Raw genomic sequence first — 12,632 nt, 5'->3', positions numbered from 1 at the left:
TTGGAAAGGCAGACTGGACCATTAGCTGTCAAAACTGCAATTTAATGGTGGCCCAGGCCTAAATTTTCTTAAGTTTCAGACCCTTTAAAGGGGCTGATTTCTAAAATTGTGTTAAGACAGAGTGTATCTCTGGTAAGGTATCTCAAGTTGGGCACCTAAAAAATTCAGAAACCAAAAAACACTAATTACTTATGAAAATTTGAGCCATAATGCTTTGCTATCAAGGCTCAAAAGGATCAGAATTTGGGTCTCAAGGTCATTCTCAGTAGCCTGAACCAACAGAAGCTGGAGAACGTATGGATGAACTGTCTGCATCACTTAAAAAGGATGACTCTTGAGCCGATCAGCAGGCCACATAACAGTCTGTGGTACTAATGGATCTGAGAGCCTTGCCCCCTTACTGGGCAAACCCAGTATGTCCCAAAAGCCCATGGCGGGGCAGAGGAGTATCTGAAATAGACCAATTTCCTTAAGTTTGATGACCAGCATCTTTTCCAATACACCAAGGGATAGAACCAGCAACCTACAGAGTTGAAAGCATGAATTGTCTCTGCAGCTTGAACTAGAAAACCAAGCCCTGTGGTTGGGAGTTGTTAATAAACTCTCATACTCTGTGGCTCAAGTACGGAGGGGTATGCGTAACAAATGCTGACCAGTGAATTACATAAGCAGCCATGTTAAAAAATGCAAGTAAGCAACATGGATGGCAAAAATAAAACACACACAAATCCTTTTGATTTTCACAACCTGATAGCAGCAATAAAGAAAAGGTGATTTTGACGCTATCCCTTTAAATAAGTATTTAAATTCAAATTATATTTTAATAAATGTAGTAGCTAAAGGTTTGGTTTCCATTTTCTAAATAACAGGTAATTGGGCTTCTCTGAACATCTCAATGAACATCAGAAGCATTGTCCTAGAGAGACACTGCTCAGGAAAGTGAAGTCAATGTAAAGGGACAAATGACTTATACACACACACACACACACTTTTGCTGCATTGTTATAGCACAGTCAGTGCAGCATTTCTTCTGTTTCAGAAACAAGCTTAAGGCTCTGTCTCTGATCATCTTAACATTTCACCTCTTATACAGAAAGAGAACCCTTTGAAGACGAAGTCCTTTATATCCTTAAAAAGACTGTTTAAATCTCCTGCCATTTTTCACCTTTCCTCATTCATGTCTTCAGAAAGTTCATTTATTTGGCTCCCATTTGGCTTATTCTAGGTTTACAGAGAATAGCTAAACAACAGCTTTGTTCTTTCCACTTTCATATGACTTCCATGATGTTTCACACACACACAAAAAAGTAATAAATCATGCTAATTTTCAATGCCCAAATTTACTTGCAGTATTTATATTGACATGCAATGTTATAATAAGCACATTAAAAACAGCTGAAAATGAAATGTAGGTCTTGAGCTATTAGTATCAAGTACATCACATATAGTATCATTACATATAGAAACGCAGCCTCTTTAGTAAGTAACAAACAGCTATATTGTGATTTTGGATAACACATTAAGAACCAAAGATGGGTCAACCCTGAGTGAACACTAAAGATCCTGTGGTACTTTTCCTATGAGTAGCGGCCCTTGCATAAAGTTTTCCCTCCCCTACTATCCCACTCCTGATCAGCTGGTTACCCTCACTATACCTTTGCATTGTCTTCTCTTCAATTTGAAAGTTCCTATCAAGCTCTGCCAATACTGCATTTCAGTTTTCCCTACTTAAAAACATTTCAAAGGAGTAGAGTCCTAAAAGAAGATACTGTTTTCAACCATACTGAAGTCACTTCTTTGTTGGGCAGAGAAGTACCTTAACTTGGCATTCTGCCTTTTGGTGATTATATCTCTGCTACCTTCATGTTCAATTCACAGAGATTTTGTATAGAAAAGAAAAGAAAAGAAAAGAAAAGAAAAGAAAAGAAAAAAAATTGCCATGTGCTTAATAATGCTAGGATTCCATTTAGACTTTGAAGTTCACCAAGATAGATGAAAAGGTGACTTCTCACCTTTACTGGTGTTACTGATTGTTTGGAAACAAAAAACGTGCCACCGTAAATCCAACTATTGAAAAAACAAAAACACAAGACATCCTTTTACATCACCTGATTTACACTACCAGAAACTTTACAAACTACACTATTACAAATCATTTCAACTTAAAAAATATACAATTCCCTCCATTAGCAATCTTCCAAGGTAACACAATTAAACAACACTATCAGTTCAGAATCTACACTATCTACAAAAAACTGTTTCAAGATAACACCAACTCAGTCTTGCCAACAATCAGAAAAAATCAATTTCTAAGCACTCTGCATGACTGGAGTTAAGAATTGCATGTTTAGTATAGAAGAGAAGGCATGTGGATGATGGAAATGGATGGCATAATATGGACAAGGTGAAACCATGGTTGTAGGCCGCAAAGGATGGACAAGAACTTAATTAGTGTCCTCCTGGCTTTTTACCGATGCTCTGGCATCGCCTGAGCAATTTTAACTGATTTGTTTAGTGGATTTAGTGGATTTGTTTAACTGTCTTGTTTAGTGGAATATATATAAAATGGTGTAAAAAATTATATATGCTTCTCCAATTAAATTTGTTAAATGCAACTTGTTTGCCTTTGGAGCCTAAAAAGCAGACCAATTTTACATAGTCCATAGATTGTACTCAAATGCATAATATTCACTAGCACTTCTGCTACTACTGTTTAGCCAAAGAACACACATACTGTACCTGCATCTTCCAATGGAACATAAAGCAATTGGGTCTCCCACCACAGCTACCAGGGACTGTGCTCTTGTAATGGCAGTGTTGAGAAGTTTGTAATTGGACAGAAAACCATAATCCAAGTCCTCTGTTGAATCCTCCAATAACTGCTCCTTCCTTTTGATCGGTGTTTGCTTGTGTTTGCACGTATGCCGTGTTCGCACTGTGCTGAGAAACAACACTCTAAACTGCTTTCCTAAAAAAAGGAGAGATGAAAGTTTGAGATAATTTTAACCATTTTCAGATATGATGCAACCAAATGACAACACTTGCTAGACAGATTTCACAACTTGACATTTTACATGTAAGTAATTCTGGAAAGTTTCTGTTCAGCCAGTAAAAGAAGTGGTACCAAATTACACCAAAGGCTACATCTTATAAAAATCAGCCATTTCTCTTTCACAGCTCAGCAAATAAAAATGCCATAAAAGTCACAAGAATACAAATTTCTACTTATGTGAAATCAATAAGATATATGCTGTTCTTTCCTGCTCAGCTATTTGAGTTTGCCAATTGCTACCTTGGAGACGCTTGTCTGCTCTTTGTCTATTTAAAACACGATCCTGCAAAGGAACATGCCCTCGCAGAATCCTACTGTTGTCACCGGGACACAATGTGGGAATAGGAGTTCAAGGGTATGGATTCCTTTGCAGCACCAGGGCCTTGGATTGCAAACACTCTAGGGCAGTATGTTTCTTTATGGATCCTGTCTGTCTCCATAATTGTTTGCAAAATGCCTAGCTTTTTTCTCCTCCATTTACACAAAACGTCAAATTAATTTTGAAAAATATTTCACAAATCATGCATTTATTGCTTTGGGTATTCTATGATGGAATAACATCCAATGAGAACGTGCACTAGTCAGATCCTGTCACACCAACATTACTGACTGTATATTATTATATCTACTCTTTTTACTCAAGAGTCAAGATTATTTTCATTGCTTTACCTATATGTTATTCCTTTGTTTAAACTGCTATTACTAATGTACTCTAATCATAAAGTACGAAGATATTTTGAGTGTGAAATCTGGGGATCACAGTTAAAAAGCTTACTGTAAAAAGCCTCCTATATCACTTGTTATAAAATTACAAAGATTGAAAAATTACATACAGAAATTAGGACTGCATTTCACAATCTTATCTTTGTGAACAGATCCTTAAGACATATAACCGCTACTTACCCTGAACATTTAGCACTCTTTCTACACTGACGTCAGATAATCTCTTTTTTCGAAGTTCTGCCCGAATTCGGAACACTTGATCAGCATATGGTGTTACAACCCCTATACTGCCATCATCCAATTTTCCCCAAGCTACCGGCCATTTTCTTCTCAGTTCTTCAACACGTTCTACTATTTCAAATACCTTAAAAAGAGAATCATAAACCCTCAGTTAAAAATATTGTTAAGAGTTTATTTGCTTTTTTAGTCCAGTATCATTCCTTAATATAAAAACAGAAGTGGAATTTTAAAGCTGTACAGGATTTTACAGGCAAAATATTATATAAAACCTTCTTAGTAAACACAAAAATCTGCTATTGTATTTCATAATAATGTTTCAAAACACTATAGCTTACAATGGTATCAATAATATTTGGGGTCAATACCCTGGAACACTGTAAAAAATTCCTATTAAGACAAATGCTTCCTATGAAAAAATAATCTTTACAGCCCTGATCCGGCAAACCACTTAATCATATGCTTAACTATAACTACTAAAATACTTAAAGTTAGGCTCATGCTAAACTTTGGAGCATCAAGACCTAGGGTCATATCTATATCTAGATATGTCAGCAAAATACATGCATTTTTATGGGACTTTTTATTTTTACTTTCTGTTTGTATATTTCATGTAACATTTTGGAATCTAAAGAAAAAGGACATACACACAAGCAAGTAAACTGAAAGCTCCTCTGTCACGTAAGACTGCACCTGCCTCTGCTATCAATCAATTCAAGTGAGGAAAGCATACTGTATGTCTCTGAGGAAGACTGATAGGAATGGAGAATCCAGAAAAGAACTTCAGTGGGTATATGAATAAACTGTAAATAAACTCTTTTCTCCTTCCATAGCAGGTGTGCATTTTTGAGAGTAGAAATACGCTAAGAAACCCAGTCTATATTTGTTTTTTTGGCCCCATGTGGTCTGCTGGCTCTCTGCAGGCGACTAGACAAAAGCTCAATGGATCACTGATTGGGAATCACCGGGTTAGATATAAAGGTTGGCTGGTGGTCTTCACTTTGGGAGGTTTAAAGGAAATCTTTGTAAGCTTGTCAAAGTACCAAAGCTACTTTATCATGAGGAGGAAGCAAGAGACTTGGAGATGTCTTTATTAAATATTACTAATCTGAGGCAATGAAACTGAATCTGAGGTTTATCTTGCTCCCAATAAAATAAGTGGCAAAATTCTTACTGATTTCAAACTGAGCAGAATCAGACCCTTAATAAAAGAGGAGTATTTTCTAGAATTAAAATGGGAAATTTCAGGGGTCAGGGGATTACTCAAAAGAAATGAAAAAGGATAAAACGTCTGATGATAACGATTACATATTATTTGCATTATGGCAGCTTGCTAGAGGCCCCCGAGACTGGAATTCCATTATGCTAGAGCTGTAGACACACATACTGAGGCAGTCCTTGCCCACAGAATTCAGTCTACATAGCAAGACAGAAGGGTCGGAGGGCAAACAGAGGCACAGAGATTGGAAGTGACTTGACCATGGTCAAGTAAGATTGTAAGTGGCAGAACCAGGAATAGGATCCAGACCTCCTGACTCCCAGCCCAGAGCCCTATCTACTAGACCATGCTGACTCCTCTCAACAGTTAGGAGGCAATTCTCTCCCCAAAACCAATTTTAGTTCTAGATGTTTATAGGTTCTCTGATAACTCAAGCCAAGGAGATGATACACTGAAAGCAGTAAACTTGTAAAGCAGCTAAACAAATATTTGCTGTGAAATGCTGTTTGAAGTTAACATTGCAAAACCCTTTCTCCAACCCTTATTTTTTTTAAAACATTCCAAGTTATTCTAAAGCAATTTTTAAATTTCTTTCTATTTTAATTTTTTTATATCAGCATTTATAAAACATGTGCTCTGGGCACATTCACATCTTTAAAAATATATCAAAAATTCATAACATGCTGTTAACCATTGGCAGCAAATAGACAATTCCCAGATTAATTATCAACCATCACCAGCAAGAGAAGGAAACGAAGAATTCCATCCCTACTCCTCTTTTAGATTTGGTGCATCTTTCATGAACACCCTTACTCAGACAAAGGCCTGGGTAAAAAGGTGGGCTTTGAGAACTGAAAATAAGAGCCAGTCAATCACCAGAAACTGGCCACCTACAATTCCAAGTGAATCTATGATAGATTCGGTACCTATCAGGATCATGCCTAAAAACTGCTTTAAAAAAACAAACCAAAAAAACCCCCTATCTTGATGACACAAAGCTATCTTGATGACCTGTTCTCAATTCCACTCCTCATCATCAAAATGATCTCCTGCTAGGAGGAGACAGCAAAGACAACAGCCCCTAGTGAGAGACACTGGGTGGAGATATTGACACAGTGACAAGTACTTCTAAAACACATTGTAAAACCTTTCTTAATATCTATATTTTCATTCAATAAACACTTACTTAGCTACCCAAGGGATGAGAACTAATCAATGGAATTTTCCTATAGAGCTTCAAGCTCATTCTCTTAATGGCAACATAACAGAATCTACACTGCAAGAATTACAAATATTCTAGATTCTCTTCACTGCCTACCCAATTATCTTTAGAGGGATGGTTAAAAATAATTCAGCCTTTTTCCAGTATTTACATTAATTGGCCTTCAAATCAGTAGGCCAGGATTTTAACTGCCAGCAGAGAAATATTTTCTGAACGTTTATACTGATATAAGTTGCAATGGGCACATACCATACAATAAAAAATGCAGTCATTCTTACGTGAGATTACAAAACAGAAATGACAAGAAAAGGACTCGCAGAATCACATTCTAGTGAGAAATGTACCACACAAACTAAAAACTACGGGCCAGATCCTAGGGTGGTGTAAGTTAGCAAAGCTCCATTAATATATTTCACACTAATTTACATCAGCTGAGGATGTGGCCCTGTGATATTTTTCAATAAAAACGAGTATTTTATGCAACTGTCTTGGTAATTAACAGCTGCAACAGATTACCTAGAAAGGGATAAATTCCCATTGGTTCGAGTATTTAAATCAAGAATGGACGTCTTTCTAAATGAGATGTTCTAGTTCAACTGCAAGATGCTGGGTTAAATACTGCAATCACCAGTAAGGTTCTGTGGCCTGTGTTACGCCTTAAGCCTACCTAGATAAGGAAAATGGTCCCGTCTGGCCCAAACATCCCTGACTCAAACCATACTAATGAATTGATACGCCGAGAAATGTTCATTTTATTGCTTTTGCACTTCCTTTTTTTCACTTCATACGTTTCAAACTTTTCTTGTAATACTGAACATTTCTCCACAAAATGTGAATTTTTCACATTAACCTTCTAGTATGTTTCCTATGCCACAGGCTGATGAGCACAAATTAGCATCCATGCTAGTAGTCTGAGTAGTGAGCACAGAGCGTGAATCTCAGATTACATGAGTGTAGTACAAATAGGATTTGTGCACAGATACAGTCAAAATATTGTAAATGAAACTTATAACAGTTTCACAGAAAATCGGCTGCACAGATTTGATATATGCTTTATCCAAAAGGTGGATCTTCGGGACTAGGTTTCTATCACCTCTAATGAATTTCGCATTGTCATTTTGTGTATGAAAATGGAATGGTCATGAAGTTAATGTCTGAAACTGGGGGCTGCGCTGGGAGAGGGTAGGTTTAAGCATGGGTGCCAGGCACGTCATATTTAACATCGAGTAAAACCATGGGCATAATTCAGATTGGCTTTGGCTGAACAAAGACAGCGATTCAGAATCTCAGACTTGCTTGAACGGGATTTGAAGGACGGCTGGACTGCTATTTAGTTTGTCACATCCCTCGTGCCTATCCCCATCCCATCCCATTCATCAGCAACTGCTGCTTCCCAGCTCCAATGCTTCTTGGAGTCTTGGCCTCCAGTCCTGACGCTTCACACGCACAGGCAGACTTGTATCCATCAGGAGCTTCACTGATGTTAGTGGGGCTCTGCCCACACACAGCAGTTTGCCCACATGCACAAAGTTACAGGATCAGGACAACAGAGTGTCCCAGCCATGGACATCTCCAGACTCACTCAGCTGAGCCAATCCAGCCAATCTGATTATATTTAGCACTACATTGTTGGCCAAGCGAAGCAAGGTTTTATACCCAATTTGACGGCATTTCTCTGTTTGTCTGTCTATTTAGAATGCAGCAGGACAACTTTTGAAGACCACATCAGATCAATTCCAAAATTTCAGGGATCTTTCTAGATATCAAAGGGCAGAAGCATTTGATGAAAACTAGAAAACAGAAGGGAGAAATGAGGGACACACAGAGCCCCTGGCATTTGGTCAGTAACTTCTACCACCTCCATAAATTGTCTACAGATCAAAGAACGGATGGATGGCAGCCACCACCTTCTACCATAATAAATAAATACTCACTGTCTCAGCTCTGGCCATCACTCCAATACAGAAATAAGAATGGTGGAGACAGGAGAAACTAGGAGGGCACACAGAGCCCCTGGCATGGGGAGAAGAATGGGAGACCTTGGCCTGGGGAGAAACAAAGCCACTGACATGGGGCACAGAGGGGAAAAGGGAGGGACACACAGAACTCCTGGCATGGGGCTGGGGTAGGGAAGTTACAGAGTCCCTGAAATACAAGAGGATGGGAGGGTGGCACACAAGGAGCTTGTGGGGTGGAATGGAATGGAGGAAAGCAAGGAGCTCCTTGTGTGGGCAATGTGCTAGTGTGTGACCCTCCAGTAAACATATTCAAACTTTGCACATTTTTTGTCAACAGGTATCAAAGTTAGTTGTACTATTACACCATTACTTCTGAGCTTCTGGTTTGCTTGACAAATGGACAGACAAAAACATAAAGCAGATCCACACAACCTAGTCAGCAAAGATAAAAGTTGCAACCATAGCTAGGAAGATTTTAAATATCCAGATTTTAGAAGTGCAGTAAATATATGTTGGTGGTATTTGTGTAGGGTTTGAAAAGAGTTTAACTGTAATTCTTCCAAGTGTCACAGTTCCTAAACTCTCTAATAATTTAAAAAGTCTATTCTGTTGCCAAAACACACTCGAATAGATATACTAGATCTGTAAAAACTATTCTAATCCCTTTGCAGGTTTATTCAGCTACCAAATAAACTCCTCTGAAAACTCACTGCTTCTGGATATATGATTAGAATTATGATCAATAATAAAAACTGGAAGTATATTTTTCAGTTCTGAAACCCTTATGCTTTTCGTAAATATGATATAAGCTTATACACTCCTATAATGCCTGCAGACACCATTGTAACACTGAATGTGCGAATACAAATGTGGGAAATTTTTTTAAACAGCAAAAGCTAACAGTAATAATGCTCCCTCATTGTTTGAGCCCTTCTTGTCAGTCTTAAGCAGCTTTTGTCCTTTATTCTTGTCTGCAGACTACTAATGACTCAATTTTCATTCAATGACTGAACTGGAAGGCAGTGAAGATATTTTAAGAACTTTCACAACCTTTTTCATTTATGAAAAGGAGATACATGTACATTAATGAGAGAAGTCAGTAGCCTTCGGTTTCTTTGTTCAATGATGTGTCCTCAAGTCACTGGTGTTTAGTGTTCAGCTGCATTACCAGGAGCTTCTTATTTCAGCAGATCTCTTACTAACAAACAAAGTCAAAACAAATGCAGCACAACTACGTTAAAAATTGCACATTGGATTAAATGCTCCATGGTTAACAGATAGTAGACGTATAAGCAACTATTATAGTGCTTGCTTTGTAATGAACAGTGTTGCCAAACTACAAATCAGCTTCAGTTATAATCCTCAGTCTTCACTTTCTCAGAAATTTAAGACAATATTTCCTTTGGGGCTGAATTTTTCTATGTTTTGTTTCAGAAAATGGGTCATTTTGTTGTTGTTAAAGTTTAAGGAAAATATGTTCAACCATGTTTAGTAGAAAGGAGCCTAAACAACAAAATTTGAATAGGGATTCAAAGTTTGTGGGTGTCAGGATTTGGGGCTTAGGTCAAGCCCCTAGGTAACACTACTTGTGGGAGAGGGAAATCCCACTGTTTCTACTAGCAGTAATATTTTCAAATAGTCACTGAAAGAGCGATGAGTTTTGAATTTGTGTGTGTGAATAACAGTTGTTCTGGAAAACAGCCACTGTCATATTTGAAAAAAACTATAGATTGACAAATCACTTCTGAGCATGCTCATTAGGGGCCTGATCCCAAAGTCTGTTTAGGTCCATGGGAATCCTTCCAAAGACTTCAGCGGGCTTTCATCAGACCTTTGATCTCTAGCAAAGAAGAAGAATGGCCCAGTAGTAGGGCCATAACCTAGAACAGGAGTTCTCAAACTGGGGGTCAGGACCCTTCAGGGTGTCGCACAGTTATTACATGGGGGGTCGCAAGCTGTTGGCCTCCACCCCAAACCCTGCTTTTCCTCCAGCATTTATAATGGTATTAAATATATTAAAAGGTGTTTTTAATTTATGGGGGGGGGGGTCGCACTCAGAGGCTTGCTATGTGAAAGGGGTCACCAGTACAAAAGTTTAAGAACCACTGACCTAGAACTTAGGAGACTCAGGTTCAAGTCCCTGCTCTGTCATAGACTTCCTGCATGACCCTGGACAAGTCACTTAGCCTCTCTGTGCTCAGTTCCTTAGTGGCCGAAATGGAAATAATAACATTTCCCTACTTCAGAGGGTGTTGTGGAGTGCTTTGAGATCTACTGCTTGAAAATGCTATATAAAGTTAGGTATTATTATTATCTACTGAAACAATTTGCATAAACCAATGTGAACATTTCATTCAAACACAAAACATGATCCTTTAAAAGGAATAAAACATTGTTAATGTTAGGAACAGGAGGAAATCACAGGAGTGAAAAGAAGTGTGGATCGCACAACCAGAGACTGTAAACAATTCTGCAACCGTCTGAAAATTCCAAGCTTTATTTTAAATTGTAAAAAGAATTCCTATCTTTCAGTTGCTAAGATTCAGCCATCACAATGTCACAGAAACTTCTGGGCAAGTAATGAACAAGCCTGAGTAAACTGTAAGCAGCTTTCAGCCAATCTGCAAAGAGAAAAAGAAGCTAACTCCATTGAAATAGTCATCAGAAATTACGGTCATGATTCTGCAAGCTTTTCATGCGCGTGGAGCCCAGTGGAGTACCACTGACTGAAGCGGGGGTCTGTGCAGTTGTAGAGGTGGTGCAGCTTGAAGGATTGCTGTCTATTTGCTTAGCTCTACATTCCATAGTCAAATTGTGCAAGATGCTACCAGTTCTATGAAGGCTGAGATAATCTATGCCATCAATCTATATCAAGCACTAACGCCAACAGAGACACAGGTGGGTGAGGCAATATCTTTTATTGGACTAACTTCTGTTTGGTGAGAGAAACAAGCTTTTGAACTCCCTCACCAAACAGAAGTCAGTCCAATAAAATATATTGCCTTACCCACCTTGTCTCTTGAATATTCTGGGCTACAACACGGCTACAACAACACTACATAACCCAATAGGAAGTTGTTCAAAAAACCTCTAAATGTATGCAATTTGATAACAGATATTGTGACAGATAAAATGCTTAAGTGTACCAAGAATTCAGATTCTTGAGAAAGCAATGAAAGGTAAATCCAACAAAGCGCTACCTCTGCATTGTTGTAGAAAGCTGTACTGTTTTTCTCCTGCACATCTTCTCCACGTGCTGTGAAGAAAGTCAAAGGGTAGAAATCTTTGTGTGCTGGCTGCTTTCCACTTGCCATCAATTTGCCCTCATAGAAAAGGTCAGATGTGTAACTGCAATGAGGCAAAACACAGAATAAAATGTGGAATCTGCATTTGGTCCCGTAGCCCACTGACAAATATGCCATCAAAGAAAATAATGTTTTATACTGAAACAAAAGCCCTAATTCTTACTCATTAATTCTAACTGATTTCTCTTATGTGATGTTTCCACGTTACAGGCAGTGCTGGTAGTGCCACCTAATGTCTGCCCAACACTTCCCATTATAAAACCCTACTTTCAGTTGCCAAACTCTAACCATTCAGACTGAAATTCTCTGTGACAGTGTCTGTCTCAGACTGAGCTGCACCACAAATGGTTCAACTGTTTCAAAATACATTGCCCACGTTAAAATTCTTACAACTATTTAAGTTAGAAGCTCTAGCCCCTCATTCAATGCCTTAGAGCAAGGACTTGAAATTGGGTAGCAATATCACTCTGGTGTAATACCAGCAGCACTTTTGCTGCTCCCATTAAAAACTGCCCAAATCTGGTCGAGTTCTGAGCCTCTGAAAAACCTCCATTTGCACACGCTCAGTAACAAGTTGTTAGCAATCGGCAGCTAAAGCTCTGAAGATTTTGTCTGCACTGAGCATGCTCCAGCGCAGGGCTGCAGAGACTGAGCAGGGCTTTCCCTGCAATTGCTGTTACAAGCCATTGTGGTGCTGGTCATTAGAAGTGAGAGCAGTGCTCCCCTTGCAGATACCCAGGCAGTGTGGAAGAGAAGGAAGCTGTCTGACCGAAAGGGAGAGCAGACAAGAACCAGACCTGGGGGTTGAGGGCAAGTAGATTGGAACAAGGGTTGTGGGGAGACTGGGCTGGGCTGGGCAAGAAGATTGAGGTAAAGAGCCAGGGGAGGAAGACTGGAGAAAGGAACTACACCTTCC

General features: G+C 38.8%; 1 protein-coding gene across 4 annotated transcripts in view; it reads right to left on the bottom strand.

Moving 5' to 3' along the window:
- HELZ (helicase with zinc finger) overlaps positions 1 to 12,632 on the bottom strand; it is a 134,082-nt gene that overhangs the window by 35,083 nt on the left and 86,367 nt on the right. For all 4 annotated transcript variants that reach the window (XM_075071875.1, XM_075071876.1, XM_075071877.1 and 1 more), the window contains 3 exons: positions 11,612 to 11,759; positions 3,956 to 4,139; positions 2,740 to 2,968 (listed from right to left, as the gene is read on the bottom strand). In XM_075071875.1, coding sequence (XP_074927976.1) covers positions 2,740 to 2,968; positions 3,956 to 4,139; positions 11,612 to 11,759 — 561 coding nt within the window. The remainder of the gene's footprint in view (positions 1 to 2,739; positions 2,969 to 3,955; positions 4,140 to 11,611; positions 11,760 to 12,632) is intronic.

Source organism: Chelonoidis abingdonii, chromosome 13 (genome assembly GCF_003597395.2).
Source record: "Chelonoidis abingdonii isolate Lonesome George chromosome 13, CheloAbing_2.0, whole genome shotgun sequence".
In the NCBI taxonomy this organism is placed as follows: Eukaryota; Metazoa; Chordata; order Testudines; family Testudinidae; genus Chelonoidis; species Chelonoidis abingdonii.
Note: the sequence above shows the minus strand (reverse complement) of the source record. Positions and strands in the feature narration are given on the sequence as shown.